Raw genomic sequence first — 24663 nt, forward strand, 5'->3', positions numbered from 1 at the left:
ATACTCAATACTTGTAGTAATATTAAATAGGAATATTGAGTTTAATTTGAATTTCCGGCATTGGATTTTCTACGACTCGCTATGATAGAGACATGCGACAGTAAGGCAGCCAGCTGAGAGTGTAGTCCTAACCTCAATTTGACAGATCAACAGAAAAACACTCACGAATGGTCGAGTAGAAAAAGACAGAGAGAACCGGTGTTGCCAAACGTAAACCTGGGGATACTACGCGAATCGTTGGACTGACTTTTTTCATTTTTATAATTCAGTGCGAACATTCATTTAAAGGATTACATATGGAAAATTTTAGTTATTAGAATTAATTTTTTTCCATACGTAAATAATATTGCCGCATTAAATGCTTCAGTGGTCAGATGTCAAATCACTTACCCCCGCGAGGTGTATTCGCTTTGTGCCACTGTGCGCGTACACATACTACTTTGAAAGTGAGCGTGTGTCGTTATACGTATAGTTCTGTATGCCTCCAAAAACGCCGGAGCCCCCTTTATGGTGGCGCTGGCAGTATGCATGAATACACTAATACTATTAGTGGAGTAATTAGATTTTTGGCTCCACCCACGCGCACGAAGTGAGTATGTTCATTTTGGGTAAAGGGTGAATGCAAGAGAGGGTAGGAATGTCTGCATCGTCATGAGAAACCAACGGATCCCGATGATCCGTTAGCCGATGAAAATATCAAAGATCGTTATTATGGAGTCAACGATCTAGTCGCTGACAAATTTTTGATGAGACGAGCTGCAGCAATGCCGAAGCTTGATCCACCCGAAGACAAATCGATAACTACCTTCTACATTGGCAATTTGGGCGACGTACTCACAGAAAAACAATTACGCGATCATTTTTATCAATATGGAGAAATAAATGGTACCGAGACAACAATGCGCTTTCATTCAGTACACTCAGAGAAATGCGGCTGAAGCAGCCGCCGAACGAACTTTCAATAAATTTATTCTCGGCGGTCGACGACTAACAATTAAATGAGGCAGATCTCAAGGTCGGCAAACCATTTCCGCGACCGAAGCACCTCGCGAAATATACTCGAACCTGTTCCTGGCTTACCCGGTGCTTTACCATACCACCGCCACCAGTTGCGCCACAATTTACGTTTCCGCCTAGGGACCGTGCACTATGCGGCCAATTTCAAAACTTCCTAGGTGCAATTTGAAGCAGGCGCATATGGGAATTATTACTTTTCGCATTATTTAACAAAATAAAATTATTATTTTTTATCGTGTCTCGATCGAAAAAATATTGTTGCATTTTCTTGTACTCTTATACCCGTTTTCTCCAACGTTAATCTGAGTTTAAACTTGGTTTATCCTATCTCGAAACTAATATGAAAAAAATTATTGAACTGAGTTTGAACCAGTTTGAATTCCGTCGCAGAAAACGGTCATATAAAATATTCAAATGGAGGGGCCAACTTCACAGAGGTGAAGGAGATTACGCGCTCCGCTACATATATTTTGTTGCTCGTTTCTGCTCGTTTCTTTCCACTACATAATTATTATTGGGCAAAGTAAAGAGTAAAGAGTTGTGTTTCATACGCAAAGTGGAAGAATCGCAAACGGAGAATACTAAATTCGGATTAAAATTAAGATGAAAACAATGGCGCATCATTACGTCGTAACAGCACACAAGCCGACCGCTGTAACAGCCTGTGTAACCGGTAAGAAGCGTACAAGTTAATACAGATAACCTCAATACGTTTCGAAAAATAGAAAAACAAAAAAACAACAACAACACGCAAGATGTATTGTAACTTTTGCACGCAGTATTATTATGAGTGTTTTGAAATATCTGGTCAATCATGTCCTCGAAACTTTTATAGGCAATTTTACATCACCCACGGACCTCAATCTAATATTAGCAAAAAACACGAGGTTGGAAATTTATCTCGTGACACCTGAGGGCCTCAGGCCCCTTAAGGAAGTCGGCATATATGGCAAGATTGCAGTCGTCAAATTCTTTAGACCCCCGGTGAGAAAACTTTTTTTTACGAATAACAATTTCTTTATAAGAATTTCCTGGTTTTCTTTTCTGTAATGAATTTTTGCCCAATGCTTTTTGAACCCAACGTTGTCAAACAACTTTCAAGTTGTTGAAATTCTAGACTCATGAATTTGGTAGCAAAAAGAATGAGAATGGTTTGCTGTAAGTCGTATCGAATGAATTTTCAACAGCGCAACTCCTAAAACAAAATGGAAGATTTGAAGAAGTTAGTGTGCAAAAGAAATTTTGAGCGGTCATTGTTATTCTGCGTTACAAGATTTTGTAAAGTCCAATATATTAAACATCACTGATAGAAAAAGATGAAAATTGTTCAATTCGCAAGTTCCTAATAATTCATACAAAGAAAATGGGTTATAATCGATTGGAATATTGATTCGCAGCATGAGAAGAAAGATTTGCTTTTCCTCCTTACGACCCGTTACAACGCAATGATATTGGAATGCGCCGGAGACGGGGAAGAGATTGAAATAATAACAAAAGCACATGGAAATGTAGCGGATCGTATCGGGAAACCTTCTGAGACAGGAATCAAGGCCGTTATCGATCCAAAAGCTCGGGTAATAGGTTTAAGATTATACGACGGTCTGTTCAAAATAATACCACTGGACAAGGATAATCCAGAGTTGAAAGCATCGTCGATAAGAATGGACGAACAACAGGTGCAAGATGTCAATTTCCTTCACGGCTGTACAAACCCAACTTTGATAATCATACATCAGGATATAAACGGACGTCACGTGAAAACGCATGAAATATCTCTGAGGGACAAAGAATTCGTGAAGACCCTGTGGAAACAAGATAACGTTGAACGAGAAGCAATGATGGTTATACCGGTACCATCGCCGATCTGTGGCGCTATTATAATCGGGCAAGAAAGCATTCTGTACCACGACGGAACGACTTACATGGCGGTCGTACCACCTATTATAAAACAGAGCACGATAACTTGTTATGCGAAAGTGGACGCGCAAGGATTGAGATATCTACTCGGCGACATGGCGGGACATTTGTTCATGCTATTCCTCGAGCAGGAAAAAAAGCCCGATGGTACGAGTATAATAAAAGATCTAAAGGTGGAATTGCTCGGCGAGGTGAGCATTCCCGAGTGCATTACGTATCTCGACAACGGAGTAATATTTATAGGCAGTCGTTTGGGAGATTCCCAGTTGATTAAATTGATAACGAAAGCCGACGAGAATGGCTCATATTGCGTACCGATGGAAATATTTACGAATCTGGCGCCGATCGTCGATATGGCCGTGGTCGATCTCGAGCGTCAAGGACAAGGACAAATGGTAACATGCTCGGGAGCGTTCAAAGAAGGCTCCCTGAGGATAATACGCAATGGTATCGGCATTCAGGAACACGCGAGTATCGATTTACCGGGTATCAAAGGAATGTGGGCGCTGAAGGTCGGTGGTAACGGTACTTACGACAATACTTTGGTACTCTCGTTTGTCGGACAAACCCGTATACTCACCCTGAACGGTGAGGAAGTCGAGGAAACCGATATCGCTGGTTTCGTGGCCGACGAGCAAACCTTTCACACGGGTAACGTTACCAACGATCTTTTTATACAAATAACACCGAGTTCGGCGCGTTTGATATCGAACACAAGTAAAAACGTCGTTTCCGAATGGGAGCCCGACAACAAGAGAACCATAAGCGTGGTGGCTTGCAACGGCCGCCAGGTATTATGCGCCACAGGTAACGACTTATTTTATCTTGAAATAGTCGAGGATCGTATCGTATCGAAAGGTTACGCGACTCTTCAGCACGAAGTTGCTTGTCTCGATATTTCGCCCCTGGACGGCTACAGCGAGGCTCATCTCGTCGCTGTTGGACTTTGGACCGACATTTCCATTCGTATCCTTACTCTGCCTGGCCTCAAAGAAACCAATAAGGAATTACTCGGCGGCGAGATTATACCCCGATCCATACTAATGACTTGCTTCGAGGGTAACACTTATCTCCTGTGCGCCCTTGGTGACGGAAGTATGTATTACTTCAGTCTCCAGAAAGACAGCGGCCAATTGTCTGACAAAAAGAAAGTTACCCTCGGCACCCAACCGACGGTATTACGAACATTCAGATCACTCTCAACGACCAACGTATTCGCGTGTTCCGACCGACCGACCGTAATATACTCCTCCAATCACAAACTCGTATTCAGCAACGTCAATCTCAAAGAGGTGAATCACATGTGTTCGCTGAACGCCGAATCCTATCCGGACAGTCTCGCACTCGCGACCGATAGTACCGTAACTATAGGAACCATCGATGAAATACAAAAACTACACATACGCACTGTACCGCTCGGCGAATCACCGAGACGCATAACTTATCAAGAAAGTTCACAAACCTTCGGTGTCATCACGATGCGAGTGGATATGCAGGAGAATAGCGGTGTCAGCGTCGTCAGACAATCGGCTTCGACCCAAGCGGCTTCGACCTCCACCAGCAGTCATATCGCCTCTCACAATAAGCCAGGACACACCGCGGCCAGTGACATTGGTCAAGAGATCGAGGTCCACAACTTGTTGATCATCGATCAGCACACCTTCGAAGTTCTCCACGCTCACACCCTCATGCCAACCGAATACGCTCTTTCTCTGATATCGACGAAACTCGGGGAAGACCCTACATCCTATTTCATCGTTGGTACGGCTCTCGTCAATCCCGACGAATCGGAACCCAAAATGGGCAGAATATTATTGTTCCATTGGAGCGATGGGAAATTGACTCAAGTCGCTGAGAAAGAAATCAAAGGCTCGTGTTACTCCCTCGTCGAGTTCAATGGCAAATTACTCGCCAGTATAAACAGTACCGTTAGACTCTTTGAATGGACCGCCGAGAAAGAGCTCAGACTCGAGTGCAGTCACTTCAATAATATTATAGCACTCTTCCTCAAAACAAAAGGCGATTTCGTTCTCGTAGGCGATCTCATGAGGTCGCTCACTCTTCTTCAGTACAAAACTATGGAAGGTAGCTTCGAAGAAATAGCCAGAGATTATAATCCCAATTGGATGACCGCTATTGAAATTCTCGACGACGACACCTTCCTCGGAGCGGAGAATTGCTTCAATTTATTCGTGTGCCAAAAAGATAGGTGAGTCCGTTCAATTCAATTATGCGCGTTTCCTCATCGCAACGTATTCATATATACATATATATTTTTTCATAACTCCACAGTGCTGCAACTTCCGAGGAAGAAAGACAACAGATGCAGGAGGTCGGTCAATTTCACCTCGGCGACATGGTGAACGTATTCAGACACGGTTCTCTGGTGATGCAACATCTCGGTGAGTCGAGTACACCGACCCAGGGCTGTGTATTATTTGGTACGGTTGGCGGTGCCATTGGTCTCGTCACTCAAATACCCGCCGGATTTTACGAATTTCTTCGTCAGCTCGAGGATCGTCTGACCACCGTTATCAAAAGCGTTGGCAAGATCGAGCACAACTTTTGGCGGAGTTTCAATACCGAGCTCAAGATCGAGCAGTGCGAGGGTTTCATTGACGGTGATTTGATCGAGAGTTTTCTTGATCTTAGTCATGAAAAAATGGCTGAAGTTTGCACAAAACTCACGGTTAGTGAACAAAAATTCAGCACGACATTTCGAATGACAAATGCTTGCCCTGATTTATATTGCTAACATGTATTTTCATTATTTTTCAAGATCGATGACGGAAGTGGTATGAAGAAAGACGCAATGGTTGACGATTTGGTGAAAATCGTTGAAGATCTCACGAGGATTCATTGAAAGTTCAATTTTTTTTTAATCAAATTGAAGGAAAAAAAAACAATATTTCTTGTGGCTTTGCGTTCAGTGAAAGTTTTCGCAGGCGTATGAGACGAGTGACTTTTTGTGCTCTGCGAGCACGTGTGCCTAAGTGTGTGCGATTGTGGGCGAGTGAAAAGGGAGGGTAAGAGAGAAGTAAATCGTTTTATGACAAACGTTGGGCCCCCACGGGAAAACAACAAAGCGAAATAAATCAGTCATGAATGTTTGATTCCCGTCGAGAGCGAGGTTACATACCTAAGTAGCTTTATATCTTATTAAGTAAATTGTGAAATAAAATATTGTACACTTTAATTTGTTCGGAGCCGAGGGATTATTTAGTCAAACAGGCTTCGTTTAACAAAAATGGAATACTCGCGGTGTGAATACTTTTAGAGAAATTTGTGATCTACGATTCAAGAAAAGAATACTGGAATCTTTCTTCAATAAGGAAACTGATGCACCTTCATGAATAAACGGGATAAGAATGATTATTTTTTTGAAGTACTAGGCTGTGGAAGAAAATCAGGTGGTGCGCCAGTTTTTTTTAGCGTTTCTAGGTCGAAGAGCCAAGAACGTATTTCTTCAATTCCTGTACCATCCATTCCACTGGCCTCGAACACGGTTATCTTCTGTTTGACCTCTCGTTGTAACCGGCTAAAATGTAGCATCAACAAAGCCTCGTTTCTCATCTGACGATACGAAAGATCCATTTTTCCAAGCACAAGAGCAATCTTCACGTTCTGCAACCTCGGATCAACCAATATTGAGTACAGCAATACACCAGCAGCGCTTATCTGACAGAGATTACTCGCGTCCACGACGTACAATATTTTGTAGACCTTGAAATATTAATTGTTCCATTTCTTTCCGACAACCGATAGTTTATCCTCCTTCGTAATCACGTTTGAATAGCGCGTCATGAATTGGTCTTACGAAGGTTGACTTTATATAATTTGCGTAAAGATATTCAAACTCAACCTTTTTTATTATTTTCCTTTACACTGTACACTTGAAACACAGCCCCATTGCGAGTACGAAGGATGATTGACGATTGCACGAACGTACTTACCTTGTCGAAATAACGCTTCCAAATTGGTGCCATATTGCCGCCAATTTCTTTGATTACCATATCAAAGTGACCATCAGAATTTTTGACGGTATAAAGATCAACACCGTTCGTAGGGACCGTTTGAGTAGCGTCGTCGATATCTTCACCTTGGAGTCTTTTCATAAGCAAAGTTTTGCCAGATTTTGCTGGACCGAGGCAAAGACACATATCGAGGGTTTTCTAGGGCTGGTGTAACAAGTGCGCACGGTAACAAATGAATTGGAAGTCTATTAGTGCGGATACTTCGGAATAATATATTCTTTCATTGATAAATAAATCCAACTAAAATTCAATTGAAGCTTCGAAGAGAGTCTTTCGTCATTTATCTTTACCTTGATTGTGATAGTTGATTTCGTTATATCAATAAATACAATTATTTTTCGATTTTTTATGTAAATATAGTTTCTGAGAGGCTGTAAGCTTTTGTTACTGAAAAATGACTGTCGACCGTTTGATTTTCACACTATTGCAAACTCTACAATGCTAAGGGTGGAATAGAAAAATGCAGAATATCGATAAAACAACACGACCCGTCGTTGCTAGGAGATTCGAGTAGTAAGTTTGGCTGCAATGGAGGAAAAAGTGCACGTTGAAAAAAAATGATTCGCAACACTCAAAAATTAATAGAGAACAACATTTGTTTTTATTACGTTGGCTAACCACTACTTAAAAAAATTCGCGTGATCTCGATAACAAAAATGTTACTTCGATTTTTCTGACTATGGTAGATTTCGATCGTACACCGCAACGATCAGTGTTTATTGGCACTTGTTGTACCAAATAGTCTTCGAATATATTTTATCCCTTATATGTCTTTGTTTAAAATTAACTTTATAATTCATTTTATAAACAATGCATTTGGTTCGGACCGACAAAGACTCATCGTCTCTTCCATTCCTCACAGTGAATCGAAAGAGAACGAGATTGACAATTAAATTTCCTTTTTTCTATACGCACTGGCACCAGTGTGTATAATATCCTACAAACTGTACACATAAAAAAAAAAAAGGAAAAACGTCTTTTACGCTAATACAAGTGCACTTTGTCCTGCACGACTCTTTCTTGTTTTTCATGTCGATTTTCCTTATTTTTCGTTTGCTTTCATTTGTACATTTTTTTTCTACGCGATTATGTGCATATTTATAATCTATGATACAATTTTTATCCGTCTTTTCTCGTCCATCGATATACATACTTCCACTCGGATCATATTCTTCATTTTGTTTTATCGATGAATCTCCGACGAAAGGAGAATCGGCGAACATCCTTCAAACGTGTTGACTAGAAATCTTTCTCAAGCGTCTTGTAGGGATTATCTCTGTTACGTCCTTTCGGCCAACAGGGCACGTACTTTCTTTGGCATACGCCACGAGTGTAATTGACGATTTTTGCTTCCCGCTATTATCTGTAAAGAGCACATTGAATACGTGAGGATCGGAAGCATGAAAATTCGGGGTGGTAAAGGATTTTTCATTCTCACTCACGTCATCATTTACAACTTCCATACTGAGCAACATATTGCCTGGTCCAGGAATACTGCACAACAATTTCGATTCCTGTAACAATTGTTCAAAAATTATTCATCGATATTCACAACCAATAGAGCCGTTTTTTCAGGATATTTTTAGTGGATATTTCCAAAAAATGTATCCCGGACTCGAACAAATGACGAATAAAAAGGAAACGTTGTTAAAATTAACTCAACAACCGAGTACGTTTCTTACCAGGGTATCAAATACGTAGATATTTCCGTCGTAACAACCAGCGAAAAGTATTTGTCGATAGAGTCGCATACAAACGATACCAACACCAGCATTGTACTGCGTTATTTGTTCACCATTCTGTTCGGAAAGATAGGATTTTATAAACGATCATTAATTAATCATTTGCCATAACGTAAAACGTTACATAAACGATTTTCATGCTAATGTTTGTAGCACCGTTTCGTCATTGGAAAAAAAAAAAAAAACAAACAAATCGACGAACGAGGATCGACATAGTCGAGTGAGTAAGAGAGAATAGGAAAAAACCTACTGTAAAGTCGTATACGGGAATGGATGTACTGCTCGTCCCGCAATAAACAAGATTACGATCCCTCATTAGGCTGTACACCGTATGATTTTTGTAGCCACAAACAGTGCGTAGAAACAGACCGGTATTTGCGTCCCTTATCGTAATCGGTTGATTCCTCGATGCAACGATTAAAACTCTTCTTGGACCCTCGACGGATGCTTTCAGAGCGAGTACAGATTTGTCGGAGAATTCCAGCCTATCGCCTTTCAAACAACCAGCCTGAAGGAGCCATAGCGAGACGATCCAGTCGAGTAGGACGTAGAAGGACAAAAAGTGAGAGAAAATAGTGAGTTTAACGATCGGGACTGAAAGAATCGTATGAAAAGAAATATCGAATGAAATTTCTTATTCCTAGCAACCTTGATATTGTAACGAGAAATGTGTCCTGATTTAGTTCCGATGTAGATTGTTCCCCATCCTTGATCCATACACTGAACAGGACTTCCAACGTTGGCCAATCGATCTTGACTACCGGTCTGAAAAGCGAGCGAATTTTTCATCAGTTTCGTTTAATCGAAGGCTATGGCTCAGTCGGTATCTCGTCGTTGCGAGTGCGACAATGATAGCTGCAAATTTCGAGATTAAAATTCCTGGACACGGTTCGACCGATTACAAGGAAGCCTCGTCAGCGGATTTTCGCAATCGTCCTGCGTCCCCGTTGCTCACAAAGCTTGCTTGTCATCGCTCAAACCGCGTCGAAGAATATTAATTTTGAAAATTTGATATGCGCAGGTTTGGTGACTGCTCCATATCCTCAAACGGATGACAACGAGATGACGAAATACGGAAATAAATATTGCCTGGCGACCAGACAATATTTTCCGTTCAATTTCGCGAAAGCTCACGCCCGCGGTTACCGTTATATCATAACATCGAAAAGTTCCATCCAACGAGCCGGAGTAGAGGGTCCAACGTTTTCCAGGCATCTCGAGTACGTAGATACAGGTCACCGCAGCCTCGTGTCCCTTGTAAATGTTCAATATACCATTGGACGTTTGGCTGTATCTATAAATTGATCCGTCCTCACTAGCCGCAAGAAACGAATCTTCCAGCACCTGAAATCCGTTCCAGCTTTCTTTAATAACAATTTAAATGAGACTGCCGTCAACGAAGAGAAAGACCAGGCTTCTCTCATTCCAGCTTACATTTTGCGAGGATTATTCGCCGCACACGACACTCTTTGCATCAGAGCCGAAAACTTTTGCGATTTTTTTTTTTTTTTTTTTTTTTTTTTTTTTTAGTCAAACCAAGAACGCTCATTATACTAAGAAAAAAAAATAAAAGGAAAAAAAAAAAATGATACATTACTGCTTTAACGAATGTTTATGAAAATAAGATTGAGCTCGTAAAAGACTCGACACAAACGATAGAACGTTTTTCAAAGCTTTTCCTCGGGTACGTATCTACGCAAGGAGAGTCTCATAACGCGGGGTTCGTCGCTCATCGCTCCTTTTTTATTGGCTAATTTTACCTTTATGTCGAGAATAGGACCTTTGTGAACGGTATATCTCGTTCTTCTCGATTCATTCTCGTCATCACTATTTTCAGATTGAAGAAGTTGCGGGGATTCAGTAGTATCTTCTGTCACGGGCGGTGATCCATTTTCCGTGGGTTCGATCACCAGCACCTCGGCGTGAGTAGCCTCGGGCTCGTCCTCGTGTTCGTCGGTCACCTCGTCGATAACTTCGTACTCTTCCGCCGTATCGTAGTCTTCCTCGACGGCTATCAACTCAGGCCTGTTGCCACCGTCATCGTCGATTCGAGTGCGGTGATCTTGCTCCACGTCTTTCAAACATTCGCCGTCGTCGTCGTCCTCCTCAATGCCTTGTGGAGTGATGGGTATATTTTCATCGAGGACTTTGACGATCTGAATGTTATCGTCGTCGTCGTCGTCCTCGTCCTCGTCGTCGTCGACATTTTCCTTGACGATTTGACACTCGACGGGCGATGGTGTTCTCGCTCGTTGTTCTCGTGCTGCTGCTGCTGCTGCTGCCGCTGCTTCTTCTTTTTCTTCTTCTTCTTCTTCTGGTCGTTGTTCTTCTCCGTCGTCTTCCATCCTTTCTTCTTCAACAATTTGAACTTCGCTCTTCTCGAGGTGCTGCGACGCGTCAACTTTTTCCGTGAGGTCGTCCATCTCCTTCCTCGAATGGTCCACTTGGAAAGCCTTGCTCAAGACGGGCGGCGAGGGTGTCTCGTTCCTCGCGAGAACCGGTGGTGACAAATTTTCGGGGGATGGATTCGGTGGAACGCTACGATTGATCCTCGCTATGCCAAGTTTTTTGAGGATTTTCGGGTGCATCGTTGGACTGAGGTAAGTGTACTTACAGTCGATCAGTTCGACCTTGCAGCTCATCATTTCTTCGATCGACATATCCTGACGGCGTTTACGTTTTTTACCTTTCCTCTTGGCTTGGTGATCGGCGACCGCGGACAGTAGGGTAGGAGTGACGGATCGATGCGAGTGAGATCGTTTTTTCGAGGGTTCCCCGTCGTACGGGGACAAGCCACGAGAATTGGAACGTTCGTGTTCGCGTTTTCGGCCCCTCGTGCTCTTTACGTTGTTCTCCTCGGACTGTCTCGAGCCCCGACGGCTCGACGGGGGAGCGGCTTTTTCTCGATGTTTGTTCGCGTTCCGGCTGCTCGCCGATCTTGGTCTCCTCAGCGCAACGTCCTCGCGGTGGTCTTCCTCGTCGCTGAGGTATTCCTGTCTCGGTGGGGAGTTCCGAGCGTCCTTGTGCTGAGGTCGCCTCTCCTTCCTCGTTCCACTTCGAGACTTTCCTCGGCGTTTCGTGCGCCGGGAATTCGCGCGACTCCTGCTCCGGGGAACGCTCTCCTCCCCGTCCTCCGAGGACGAATCGTACCTTTCTCTCGTTTCCGTTGCCGCGATCTTCACCGCTCGCCGCTTTTCTTCCTCCTGGGCTTCGCCGACCGGGCCCGCGTCCGGAAGCTCCGGGGGAACCTCGCCGTCGCGATTCCCGGTCTCCCCTGAATCCGGTGCCAACGGCTCCGGGTATTCCGGCGTTACGGATCGAGGTCGATCCGCGACCTTCGTTTCAAGCTCCTCGTCGTTCTCTCTTTCCACTTTCAATTCCGTGCTCGACGCTTCCACCGCAATCTCCTTCCCCGTTATTTCTGACTTGGCGGTATCCTCCTCTCCGGCGTCCGGAGAGACGAGCCTCGGCCTCGTATTTTCTTCGATATCCGGCGTCTTTGGAATATCGAGAATTTCCGTTTTCAAAGGCAATTCCTTGGGACCGTGAGATTCCTCGTGATCGGAGGCTTCCTCCTGCTCCTCCTCCTCCTCGCGCGACTCCTCGATCACATTTTTCTCGGAGGGTGAATCTTTCAAAAGTTTTATCGCTTTTTCCATTTCTTCCGTAGGTTGAAGTTCGTTGGTCGAGTGATCCGGTGACCTCGAAACGACTTGCTTCTCTTCGACTTCTCTCTCCTCCTCTTTCATCTCGCCTCTATCGGGATCCCTCGCCGCGTCGGCGAGGCTTTCATCATTTTCTTCGCCCCCGATCGGCCCGTCGTCCCGCATCGCTGTGTTTTTTTCAGCCGCATCGCCCGCCGGAGATCCTTGAGAATCTTCGGTGTAAAGTTCTTGAACGCGATTAGTTGCCACTGCGTCGATGATGGTCGACAGGTGCTTCGACGCTTTGCCGGGATTAGTGCTCTTCGCTTTGTCCTTCGCCTCCGGAGACAGCGCGTTCTCTTTATTTTTCAATTTTTTACGTTGGAACAAATTGAGCAAACCCGTTTTAGCCTCGCTCGCCGTCAGGACCGTCGAACTCAGCAGGGCTCGTCTCAATTCCTCCTTCTTTTTTTTCCGTTTTTCCAGGTGCTTCGATTTCCGGTGGTGAGCCATTTCGCGCTGGAGAGACTTTTCGAGGAGCGCCAATCCCGTGGGAGCTCCGATGTGCTCTCTCCTGTCCGATGACTCCTGACTACTCTTCGCCGGCTCGTTCGATTCCTGCAACTCAAAACTACTCTCGTCCGAATAAATATGATCGGTACGGTTAGTTTTTATTTTCTCGGGGCTCGATTTGGCCTCGCGATTTTTCGATTTTCTCAATGAGCCCTCCAACTTCTTTGACTCCGTCAGAGGTTTCGGCGTTTTCTTCGTCTTCTCCCGCTTCGCCGGATCGTGCTTCGCTCCGGTTTTCTCCCGCGAAACGTCCGCGGCATCCTCTCTGCTCGGATGTTGAACTTTGCTCGGGTTCTTCGTCGCTTGGCGAGTCGGAGATTTGTCCCTTTTACGGCGTTTCTCCTCCGCGTCCTCGAGATCCGTCAACGATGCGCTCTTCTCTCGGGAGCTGGTCAGACTTTTGCTTTCTGAAATCTTTCTCTCCCGGCGCGGCTCGGCGGAGTCTCTTTCCCCGGAGCGGTGCTTCGACTCCCGATGAGGACTCTTTTTCCGTTTCTTCGATTTATCTGGCATCTCCGAACTCGAAGACTTCGCCTCCGGCTTCTTCGCGCTTTCCTCGCTCATTTTGGAGGCGGAGGGCGCGGAGAAGCCGGCTCTCACAGCTTCCATCATCTCCTTGGCTTTCTCGCTCGTTATTTTAGTCTGGCCGCTCGTTTTTTCCGCGGAGTCTTGGCCACTCTCGGCACTCGGGAACTCGCCGCTTTCGAGCATCTTGTAAAGAGTCATTTTTTCGTTCATAAGTTTATGAATTTCGACATCGATCTCCATCATTCTAGCCATAACGGACTGTCTCGAATTAGCTTTTGGCACGAGTTTCACGACGTTCGCCGCAACCGCCTCCTCGACAATTTTCTCTGTGAGCGCGCTCTTTTTACTAGATTTCGAGGCATGATTCCGACTCGATTTTTTCTTCACTTTGCCGTGAGCGTGTTCCCTCGAATGGTGCGACGACGACGAATCTTTCGACTTTGGATCCGCGTCGTGTTTCTCCTTGCTCGTCTCTCTCCTCTCCGCCGTCCCGTTGCACTCGTCCTTCGCGTCGCAGACTTTCGACGGAGATTCGATATCGCCGGTTTGATTTCTCGACTCGGCGGTGCCGCTAGCAGCTTCGCAGCAACTGTCGACGAAATAATTATCGTTCGACGCACCCGAATCGGATCTTATCTCGTTGCAGCGATCGTTTCCCGGTGGGGGGACGAGATTCGCGTCGGCGCTCGGAGCTTCCGTTTCCGCTGCCGCTGGTACTCGAGGCTCGGTCTCTGTCGTCGGCAGCTCCCCTTCGCTCTTGTTGGTCAATGAGTCTTCGGGCAGAGCTCTCACCTCGCTCGGCTCCGGCACGGCCGCGTCGTCGCACGGGTTTTTCGTCGACTCCGGGACACTCGAGTCCTTCGATTCGATCGGAGCTTCGACAACGAGAATCGGAGATGGCACGGTTTCCCGGGTGTTTGCTATTTCGACGCGAAAGTCGTCGATGCTCGACAAATTTTCGACGGGCAAACTCGAGCCATCGACGCTTCTCACCATTTCGATCAATTCCTCCTTCGAGTCAGACTCTTTCTCGGGAGCCTCCACGGCGGAAAAAGTCTGCAACGGGTCAAGCGGCATCGTCATCACCGGGGCATCGACGATTTCACCCGCCACTGTGTAGATCGAATGGCCCAACGGGTCCGGCAAACTCGTCTCGATTTCGTCTTGAGCGTTGGTGAACTCCTCGCCGTACGGCAGTGGAAGACCGTCGAGGCTTTCCTCGGCGTTCCCGATCCCGTCCAGGCCGATGTTGTCCGCTGCACTCGTCGCGGTTTCACCCACGAAGTTCAAGGGCACGCTCTCGAAAGTATTCAACTCGGCGTCCTCGGTTATCTCGGCTTCCGTCAGCACTCGGTCGCGCCGCAATATCGTCTCCTCCGCGAAGCCTTTGAACGGAATGCTGTCGTTCGAGTACTCGTGCGAATCTGGAATATTGCTGGTAATCGCGGGAGCGTCCAGGGACCAAACCGGCAACTCTTCGATCGGCATCTCCAGCGGCATCAATTCGCTTCCGGTTAACATTTGCTCGCTCTTCTCGAGCTCTTCCGGCCCCGGTGAGCGACCTCGAATCCCGCATTCCGGCGATTCGACGCTTTTCAAAAGCTCTCCCGACGAGTCCGACGCTTTTCTTTCCTCCGCCGTTGGTTTCGTAATGTCCGAAAGACTCGCTGGCGCTTCCAGCAGAGACGGCGGAACGGAAGCGGCACGTTTGCCCTCGTCCGATGGAGCTCCCGGAGCTTCGGCCTCTTCGGGAACGCCCGAATTTTCAGCTCCTCCTAGCGCCACTGAAATCTCTTCGATCCCCGGAACATCGAAACTCTCCGGAAACTCCTTCGCCTCGAAATCTTGAACGTTGTCCCAACTCTTTCGAGCCTCCAGCATCTCAAAAATGTTGACGCCCCCCTCGGTCGCTGGAACCTCGGGATCGTCTCGCTGAGCAGGGACGTTCGGATTTTTCGAGTTCTCCGAACTCGAAGGATCCGTGCTCGTGGAATTATCTGAAGATTTAATCACATTTTGGCTCTGCGCAGAATCGTCCGGGATTTCTTCCGTACTTTTTGAATTTCCCGATGATTCTGTCCCCTCGAAACTCGTAGGAGTGCGCGTGCCCGTCGCGGGCTCCGCTCCCGCCAAAGCCTCCGAGATCGCCGTTGCTTCGAGGCTGCTCTTGGAATGATTTTTCAAAGGCGAAGAAACGAGCGCATCGGTCGCGCACAAATTGTCAAGTTTTTCCGAAACTTTGGGCTCGCCCGAGGCCGCCCTTTGTCCCGGGTCCGAGGAGCTCTCCAAGCCGCTCGCTGCCGCAGGATCCTTCGGACTTTCCTCACAATTTCGATTTTCAACCGCGCCCGACGCTTCGCCGTCAGGGGCACTCGTTGCGTCGTTCGCGTTTTTAGTACTCTCGAGAGTTCCGAAATTATCGCAAGTACTAACGCTGTCCAATTTAGAGGACGAAGGCACTCGGTTGCTTTTCATTTGCGCGAGCGGAACGCTTGTTTCCCCGGTGACAAGACTTCTCCGTCGTTTTAATTTCGTCGGCGGAACAAGCGCCGAGCCGCCGGTCCGGGGAGCTTCGGTACTGCTCGTCCGAGGGCGTGTCCTCTTCAACTTTTCCCGGAGCTTCAATTCTTTTTTACCTTCGGATTTGATGTGAGCGAACTTGCCAGCGTCGACGCTCAGGTCTTGAGCCTCGGTGGCGGCAAGCGCTCGCGATGCTTTGTTCGTCCGACCGCTCGTGAAATTCGTTCTCGTTATTTTTATTCTGAAGGGGGCACTCGGCGGAGGATTTTCCTCGATATTACCGGCCGACACGGAACTCTTGGCTGTCTCGGAGGTTGCGGGGGAGGCCGCTTGGATCGGAGTCTTGGCGGAATCGGCGGGCTTCTGATCGGGGCTCGGTGCGGCGTTGACGTTTTCCTCGAGTTTCCTCAGCCTCGGATCCTTCGATGATGCTTGGGAAGCAGCGCTCGCTTCGGTCGCTTCCTCTTTTTTCCGGATGAGCGGTATCTTCAAGAGATTCTGCGTCAAGGTGCTTGGATTTTCGCTCAAAAGGCGAAGATTTTCGGTCTGTTTGAGCTGCCGTTGCCGGGCGCGTTCCTTGTAAGTTTTAATGTCGAGTTTCTTAGAATTGCTGCTTATTTTGAGGGGGGAATCGTCGCCGGGGTTGGCGGGCGGTTCTATCGAGGCGGGGCTCGGGGTCGCGGGTGGCGGGGCGCTCGTCGTGCCCGTCGTGCTCGTCGTTGGATCGTTCGATTCGTCGGGAACGCTTCGAATTTCAGGGGCCACGGGTGCGGTATATTTCGCTGTGTTTTCTCGCGCTTCGTCGCCGAGCCGGGAAAGCCGATGCTTGACTGTCTCCTCGCAAGTGACATTTGTCTCGGCTGTCACGAGCAGCTTTTTCGGAATTTCGAGCGGCATTTGTTTGAGTTGAGCTTTCGTTTTTGTTTGTTGAAGAGGGATCGTTTGAGCGGTGCTCGCGGCGGCAGGCGGGCCGTTCGAAGGTACGGAGGTCGAGGAGGAGGAGGCTGTCGAGGCGGGCCGTGGATCCTCGACGGGTTTGACGCTCGTCTCAGTCCGCGCGGGTGCCTTTTCCCGGGACCCGGGAAGCTCCGGGTCGGGCTCTTCCTTGACGACGACTTCTTTCTTTATTTCGTCTTCGTTGAGCAAACGTTCGACTAGCTGGGGATGCTGATCCTCGATCCTCTGATGATGCCGATGGTGACGACGGCGACGGTGACGACGGCGGCGACGATCAGCGGCGTCGCCGCGAGAGCTCGAGGACGCGCGCTCCTCGTCGGCCTCCTCGTTTTCGCTCGTGCTTTCCCTCGCGTCGTCCTCGCTGCGCCGAGACTTGCGCTGCTTTTTGCTGCGCTTGCGCTCGCGTTTCTTTCGCTCGCGGACTTTGCCCCTCTTCTCTTTCTTGCGACGGTGATGGCTGCTCTTTTTCGCCCGCGTTCTGTGCCGCTTGCGGACCTTTTCTCGCTCGCGCTTCTTACGCTCGATCTCAGCGGTCACCTCGTCCCTTATTTCCTCGTTGAAGCTCTTCTGCTTCGCTATTTTTTCGCGCTCCTTTATGACCTTCAGCAGCTGCGTGACCGACGGCGGAGCCTCGTCGTCCTCCTCGTCGTCGCTCGTGTTGCTCGATGTGCTCGTCGAGGACGAGGACGTGCTCGAGGAGCCGTCCTCGCTCTGGTTGAACTCGAGCGTGTAATTCATCGGCTCGTCGATGTTGCGAATTCGCGGGAGATCCTCGCTTCCGTTCCAATTCTCGTGAGCCTCGGCCATCTCGTTTACCGACTCGCCCAAGCGCGCCTTGATACTCTCGAGATCGTTTATGTCGAACGCGTTGTAATCCGGCTTCGTGCCGGACAACGGACTCGGATGAAATCGCTTTTCCCTCAGAGCCTCCATCGCCCAGTATTCGCGCTGATAAGTCGAGTAAGACGGCTCGCTGTACTTCGCCTCCCATTCTTCCTTCGTCAAATTGCGAAAGGCGACGGGTTCCTCCTGGTGTATCTGCCGGCTCCATTTCTCGTTTTTCGACGTCGTTTTTTTGCCAGACGACGAGGATCGCGAGCGGTCAACGCTCGTGCTCAAATTTCCTAGGTTCCAGCCTCGCTCGTTCCCCTCCTCGCCGGCGTCCTTCTCCGGCTGCTCCTTGTCGTTCCTCTCCTCGGCGGTCTCTTCCGCGGGCTTCGCGGGAGCCATCTCGACCACCTTTTTCGATGCCAACTTCGCCCTGGCTATACCGGCGGTGAATATTTCGTCGAGTTCAACCGCCGCCCTCTCGACTCGGTCGACGCTCGGATCAGCGCTGCCGACCGGGGGGACGATTTGTTTCCCCGCACTCGGAGCTTCCTCCTCGCTCTGCTTGCCCGTCTTGACGAGCGCTGCCGAATGGTGCGATTTTTTCTTCGCTCGTGCTATACCGGCTGAGAAAATATCGTCGAGATCCGCCATGTTCAACGAGCTCGAATTGTCCTCGACGAAGGCCCGCCCGTTGTTCAACGTCGCGGCTTGTCCGTCGTTGCCCGTTACGCGGACCCGACGACGCTTCAGTTTCGGGACGACTGCTGAACGATTCTCCAGATTTTCCGAGCGAACCTTCGCCGTCTTCGGGAATTCGGTCCCCGATTTTTTCTCGATCGTTCGTACAACTTTGTCCGTGCTCGAGGCCTCCGTCGTCGTCGTCGTCGTCGTCGTCGTCGTCGTCGTCGTCGCAGTCGCGGCCTCTTCTTCGACGTTCGCGTGTTTCTCCCTTCGCCGCCCTTTTCTCTCACGATGAACCTGCTCGTGGGCCACGTTGTTCTCGGCTCTCGTCGTCTCTCGGGAGGCCGATTGCTTGCGAGGCTCCTCCGGGGCGGGCGACGAAACGGGAGCGACTATTTTATTGGAGACGGTTTGAGATGACTCGCTTTCCGACATCGCGTCGAGGTGCAAAACTTGGCTCAAATGTTGGATGAATTGAGTCGGGAGGTTGCACACGTCAACGGTCGCGCTCGGGTCCAGCATGGCGCTCAATTGGTCCATAAATTCTTCGCGATCGTAGCACCGCTCCTCGGCGTCCCTCATTCTCTCTTCCTCGTTGTTCCTCATCTCGAGGGACAACGAGGAACGCCGTTCTTTCACGAGATGCTTCATCGCGATGTCGAATTTCCGGAGGCTCGCGTTATTCAGCATGTTCCCAATGTCGTTTTTACTCATTTTCAAAAATCTCCCGATCACGCGACGCTTCCACGACGACTCCGGAGTCTGAAGATCCTCGCTCGAGCCTTTGCCCGGTGTTTCTTTGGACGACCGTATCGACGCCTCGCTCTTAATCGCTCGGTGATTCTTCGCCGAGTCCTCCTCGCGCTTGCTACTTTTAGCCTGCATCATCCTGGATTTCGCTGGCGTCGGCGAGAGCGGTTTCGCCTCTTCCAGACTCGTCTTGTTTCGCGGCGAGCAGACAAGAGTATCGATTTTACCGTTGTTCTTGGCGGATTCCGCTTTCCCATCGGCTCTGCTGCTGCTGCTGCTGCTGCGTTCCTCCGCTCGTCCGTTCGTCGACTTGGATTTTTCCTTCGGCGTCGTTTTGTTTTTACGAATATCCGGTATTTCGATAACGCCCGATTTCGAGGGGGCTGGAGGGGCAGGAAGCGAGGAGACGGGCGCCTCCTCGTCCGGTTGGTTCCGCTGCTGCCATTCCTCGTGCTTCCCGATCATCTTCGATTTCGCGTTCAAATTGAAGACAACCTTCGGCCGCAATTGTTCTTCAGTCGGAGCGGCGCTGTCCCCGCTCGTGTTTTTGTTTCGAGCAACATTTTCACGGGTTTGTTTGTGCAGGGGGGGTGAAGGCTCGCGAGCGGTGCTGAGATCGTCGTCGTTTCTCTTCGCGGGCTCGAGGCCGACGGTTTGGAAGGGCGGGCTCGGCGGCAGTTCTATGGGAGGAAGATCCGGGAAGGTTGGCATGTGAAAGAAATCGCATTCGTCGGAAATGTCAGCGTCGATAACGTCGCTCGAGGGCGACTCGACGCTGTCGTCGTTCATGTTCATCAGTTGCTTCGCGAATTCCATCGCTTCTTGCATATCCTCGAGTTCGGCTTCCATATTGATAGTCGGCTTGGCGAGCGGTGGCGGCGGCGGCGGCGGCGCTTCGATGGGCAAAGGCGGTTGGAGCATGAGCTCGCTGGGCAGCCCGATCGGCGGAGCGGGCAGTGGCAAAATCGGTACGAACGGGTGCTCCGGGGGCATGCAAATCTGGGGAATATTACTCGCGACTTCGATCGGCGTCGTCATGACGGGTGCGACGCCGGTGCTCGCCAACGCCGGCGGCGGCGGTATTTGTAGGGGCGGCGGCACTCCGACGGGAACCGCGTAATTCATCGTTGGCACGCTCGCCACCAAGTTCGACATCGTACACGGCGGATAACCCGCTGACATTGCGAAGTCCTGCTTGATCGGGATCGCCGATGATATTATGACGGAGCGCTCGTGCGAGGACAAACGGGGATCGAAAGCCGGCGGCAGCACGGACTCCACGGGATCTTCCCTCGATCCCGACACATTCGCAGTTTGTCCTCGCTCGCTCCGGCTTGGCTTCGACGGCCCGGGCGGAACCTCCTCGTTCGGGCGTTGAGCGCAGCTCGAACCTGACGTCGACGATTGATCCTGCGGGGCGTTGCGACACGTTGGATTCGGTGATACTCCGTCGTCCACCGGCGACGACTGACGATCGCTCCGATCTCTGAACGTCGCGTTCACCGTGGATTCGCGATTCTTCAATGACGAACCACCGTGTCCCGGTCTCACGAGCCTTCTTCTCTCGCTCTTCCCGCCGTTCTTCGATTTATCCTCTTCACCTTCTTCAGCGTCCTTCCGCGCGCTCTCTTGGGCCTTCGAGGTGCCCTTTTCTCTGAGCCTCTCCTGCGAATCCACATTTTTATCGATACTCGGCTTGCTCTCCGTGCTACCTCGGTGCTCTCTGTTCGAGCTCGAGGACCCGAGGGTCTTCGATATTCTGTAAGCGTTTCTATCGATCAGCCTCTTATCCGTGGCTAGCTTAACTTCGTTTTTCCGCACGGCTCCGGGGCTGCTCGGTATCTCCTTCGCTTCGTTGCGCCGCTCCTCCGCTCTCGCATCCGCCAGGACGCTCTCGCAACAACTGCTGTTCTCGCTCACCTCGGGTGGCCTCGCATCCGCGGACGAGTCGATGAGAATCTTTGCCTTGCTTCGAGTCGATTCTGTGCGAGATTCAATAACATTGTTTTGGCTCGAGTCATCCGATGGCGCGACTCTGTCGCCCTCGCTCGTCGCTCCTTCGGGAATCTCCGCTGGCTTTTCAACTGGAGTGGTTCTGACGGATTCTTCTTGAATCGCAGCATCCTTTTCACGTCTTTCCAGATAAATACTCGTGACCTCCTCCCTCGATTCTTGCGTCGAGTCACTTTCTCTCGGAACTGTTGTTTCCGAGGCTGCTCCGAGCTCTTCGATTTCCTCTGTTTTACTCCGATCGTCAGTTTTTTCCATCGTCGACGGTGTCGGTTCGTCAATCGCGTCCAAAGAGTTCGTCCTATTTTCACACATTTCAATAGTCTCATCGTCGATTCGTTCCTTTTCGAGAAATGCGGAGAAAGTGATTTCTTGCTCGTCAAAACGTTCCTCGACGTTCGTTGTTTCTGCGGCCGTGTCTCGAACAACCAAAAGGTCCTCGCTCGACGGCCCTTCCGCTTCATAATTTTCATGAGAATGCTCGTCCACCGTTTTTGCTTTCTCTTCGTCTTTCGTGCTCGCGGCATCGATTGAGGTTTCGTCCTCCAAATTGGGATTTTGAGTATCGTCGGCGAGACAAGTTTCCTGATTATCTGGGGCAGAATCCCGTGGCATTTGGTCCTCGTCGTCCTCTTGCGCGTTGACGTTTTCCGTTGGTGTCGTCTCTTGGTCACAATTATAATCGTCTCTCTCCAAAGTCGGGGAAATTTCGTCAGGAATTTTCGACGTATCGTCGAGAAGAGGATGGATCGTTGGTTCGGTAGGGTGCTGAAACGCCTCGGTACTTTCGTTCGTTTGCACCACGAGGTTCGTCGTCGAATCATCGGGGTTGTCTTCGGGACATAGATCAATGTCGATGGTAGCCTCGGGAACTCGCTTAACGGGATTGTGCTCGAGTATCTCGACTTCGGACTCGTCGACATCGGGGCCCGCGTCGTTGCCGGTTTTCGCACCTCTCGACGCATGATCGTGATCGACTCTTCCAATGTCGCGCAAATCGTTGAGCGTCAAATTCAGTTCGGGCGGATCGTGCTTCAACTCGGGAATTCCACGATTGGCCATCCGAGGCTCGTGATCTGTATCTTGCTGGCTGGTAAGACCAAACGTGTCGACGTCATCCTCGGGGTTCCAAGTCTCCTCCGTTGAGTTTTCCCCCTTTTTGATCGTCGACAACGTACGCTTCAACTTATCGGCAGCTTCGCTTATCTTTTGCAGGCGTTCCTCCTCGGATCCGGGATGAGCGATTTGTTTCTCGGGCTTCTTCGGTGGCGGAGCTTTTTGGGAAAAATTCGGAGCTTTCGGGCTGTTCTGAGGCTCGGTCTCGGCAACGGGGGGAAAGTCTTTCATGGGAGGCGGCAAATAATTCGTTCCGATGGGAGGTTGAAATCCGAAGGGTGGCCGATAGAAGGGTGGCATCCGTGGCCCGTTGAAGCGCGTCGGACAGCCGCCGCCCCAAGGTCGTCGAAAACCTCGCCCCGGTGAGGGCCCGACTCCGCGAGGTGACCAATTATTTCCTGGATTGCCTGGGCCCGACCAATTGTTTCGAGAATTATTGTCCATCCAATTGTTTCCCAAATTATTGTCGGACCAGTTGTTTCCCATGTTATTGTCCGGCCAATTGTTCCCCATGTTATTGTCCGACCAGTTGTTGCCTGACCAATTATTACCGGGCATCGGGGCCCAACCGTTGTCAGGTATTTGAGACTGATGCATGGGCGGGCCTCGTGGTAAATTGAAATTTTTTCTATTCTGCCCGCCGATTCCGTCCCCGCGAAATTTTCCAACTCCCCCCTGTTGATTCGTTCCATCCGATTGCACATTTGGTCTCGAGCCGATGCTGTGAAATCCAGCTCTTCCGCCGTTTGGCCCCGGCGGTCTGACGTGTCCACCTCGAGAATCATGGCGATCCGCTCCCTGCCGACGATTCCCCCTCAACGGGAAGCCTCTGCCTCTGAAACCACCGCCTCCGCTCATCGCACTTTATTCGCTGTTCCTTGCATTGATCTACTCAGTAATGGATTCTCTTCCACGAGCCTTCCGCTTGATTTTTGCACCCCCGCGCCAACAAATATTGTCTCCTCTCTCACATTTTGTCTCTCTCATTTCAGAAACTTTATCATCCCGTTTTATCTGTGTATTCCGTTCCGACGGTTGAGCTATCAACACGAAAAAAACAAAGTTAGACAAGGAAGAAAAAGAAAGTCAAATCCCCGGCTAATTCTTGAAGAAAAACTTCTTCGAGAACCAGCCAGGGATTCGGGTTGAGCTTTCTTTGGACTAATTTCCAACGACTCGCGCCGCATTGAGGCAGTTTCTTTTATGTTTCGTCTATTCTTCAATATTAACGTACCTGTTCATACGCAACATTTGACATTTGAATTATCAAATTTGATACAACAACAATTCTGCAAAAAAAAAGTATTGCTCTAACATAGAGTATAGAAAAAAAAAAGCCTTTTAGAATCCAAAAAATTTTAATACTTGGCAACAGGTCCTTGTGCATTTCTGATAATGATTTTATGGTTGTAGCAATGTTTCTTTATCTCAAACGATCTCGAATTAACGTTTTTCCTCGGATACTGTTGCGCGTGAAAGAGGTAGAGAAACCCCACAAGAGTACAGCAATTTTCTGTATAGAAAATAACTCGTATAGTGAAACGAGCGAAATAACGCGAATCGTTCGATCGTAAAACGATAAAAAACAAAACACCATGCACAAATCACTTTAATCGAGAATTAACGACGGAAATGAAAAAAAAATTATAATCGAATTATAGATTTAAGTTCAAAAAAAGAAAAGATAAACACAAACGAATCAAAAGTACTCTTGTGACAGGAGCTTACGTTCGCCAATGTACAACGTACAGTCGTCGATTGACCTTCGTAAAAAAAAAAAAGGAAAAACATTCCACTCCTGATGGTCTAATTTACATATGAGTTCACAGTTCACAAATAAAGCAAATAATAAATATTTTTGCATCATTAACATTTTATTAGAACGCTTTCTGTAACAGCTTTACTGCTTAATATGCAGCGAGAGAAACTAACCTCGAATTCACACTATGCAACCCTCCGTCCTCGATGATTATTTCACTACCCTTATCTCAACTTCCTTGACGATATTATCACCTCGTTGCTACTCGTGTAAACAAATTTTTATATATGACAACGTAAACGTTATCTACGGCGCACAATTTTCAACACACTCTATATATTGTGATGCACGATTGCATCTGGATTAAGAAGATGCTCGGTTCTTTTTCAAAAATCTACAGTTGTTTTAGTTAAATCTTTTCTATTTTTTCAGTTACTTATAGATATTTTATTTATGAAGCGATTATTGCATGATGTGTATTGCATATGACATACATAGAAAACCCTTCTCCCGTGAAACAGCAGAGAATCATGATTTTTATCATTATTATTGTTGCTGCATCTCTTTTTTTATTTTACATTGTT

General features: G+C 48.5%; 3 protein-coding genes and 1 pseudogene across 3 annotated transcripts; 2 read left to right on the top strand and 2 right to left on the bottom strand.

Annotated features, from left to right (window-relative positions):
• The first annotated feature begins 81 nt into the window (after window positions 1-81).
• On the top strand, window positions 82-1175 carry LOC122409672 (pre-mRNA-splicing factor RBM22-like; annotated as a pseudogene).
• A 295-nt stretch (window positions 1176-1470) lies between these two features.
• Window positions 1471-6309, top strand: pic (DNA damage-binding protein pic). The gene is made up of 5 exons (XM_043417981.1): window positions 1471-1690; window positions 1853-2001; window positions 2415-5143; window positions 5227-5623; window positions 5714-6309. The coding sequence occupies exons 1-5, from the start codon at window positions 1621-1623 to the stop codon at window positions 5795-5797; spliced, it is 3429 nt and encodes a 1142-aa protein (XP_043273916.1). The 5' UTR covers window positions 1471-1620; the 3' UTR covers window positions 5798-6309.
• LOC122410015 (ADP-ribosylation factor-like protein 16) lies at window positions 6094-7413 on the bottom strand. The gene is made up of 3 exons (XM_043417983.1): window positions 7259-7413; window positions 6888-7112; window positions 6094-6657 (listed from the first exon to the last, which is right to left on the bottom strand). Exons 2-3 carry the CDS (start codon window positions 7092-7094, stop codon window positions 6307-6309), a joined length of 558 nt encoding a protein of 185 aa, XP_043273918.1. The 5' UTR covers window positions 7095-7112; window positions 7259-7413; the 3' UTR covers window positions 6094-6306.
• Window positions 7414-7546: 133 nt separating this feature from the next.
• On the bottom strand, window positions 7547-24597 carry LOC122410012 (uncharacterized). The gene is made up of 8 exons (XM_043417980.1): window positions 24253-24597; window positions 10471-23360; window positions 9857-10054; window positions 9359-9475; window positions 8961-9218; window positions 8651-8767; window positions 8411-8482; window positions 7547-8331 (listed from the first exon to the last, which is right to left on the bottom strand). Exons 2-8 carry the CDS (start codon window positions 23176-23178, stop codon window positions 8248-8250), a joined length of 13554 nt encoding a protein of 4517 aa, XP_043273915.1. The 5' UTR covers window positions 23179-23360; window positions 24253-24597; the 3' UTR covers window positions 7547-8247.
• Window positions 24598-24663: the final 66 nt, after the last annotated feature.

The sequence above is a fragment of the Venturia canescens genome, chromosome 4 (assembly GCF_019457755.1).
Source record: "Venturia canescens isolate UGA chromosome 4, ASM1945775v1, whole genome shotgun sequence".
NCBI classification, from domain to species: domain Eukaryota; kingdom Metazoa; phylum Arthropoda; class Insecta; order Hymenoptera; family Ichneumonidae; genus Venturia; species Venturia canescens.

Bases quoted from the DNA above. Each gene is read 5' to 3' on its own strand.
- LOC122410012 (XM_043417980.1), bottom strand. From the start codon at position 23,178: ATGAGCGGAGGCGGTGGTTTCAGAGGCAGAGGCTTCCCGTTGAGGGGG. The intron at 9,476-9,856 runs GTAACCGCGGGC...CTCGCTTTTCAG, and splicing joins TTCGATGTTATGATATAACG to ACCGGTAGTCAAGATCGATT. The intron at 8,332-8,410 runs GTGAGTGAGAAT...TGCTCTTTACAG, and splicing joins TGGAAGTTGTAAATGATGAC to ATAATAGCGGGAAGCAAAAA.
- LOC122410015 (XM_043417983.1), bottom strand. From the start codon at position 7,094: ATGTGTCTTTGCCTCGGTCCAGCAAAATCTGGCAAAACTTTGCTTATG. The intron at 6,658-6,887 runs GTAAGTACGTTC...TAATATTTCAAG, and splicing joins GGAAGCGTTATTTCGACAAG to GTCTACAAAATATTGTACGT.
- pic (XM_043417981.1), top strand. From the start codon at position 1,621: ATGAAAACAATGGCGCATCATTACGTCGTAACAGCACACAAGCCGACC. The intron at 1,691-1,852 runs GTAAGAAGCGTA...AAACTTTTATAG, and splicing joins TGTAACAGCCTGTGTAACCG to GCAATTTTACATCACCCACG. The intron at 5,144-5,226 runs GTGAGTCCGTTC...ATAACTCCACAG, and splicing joins TTCGTGTGCCAAAAAGATAG to TGCTGCAACTTCCGAGGAAG.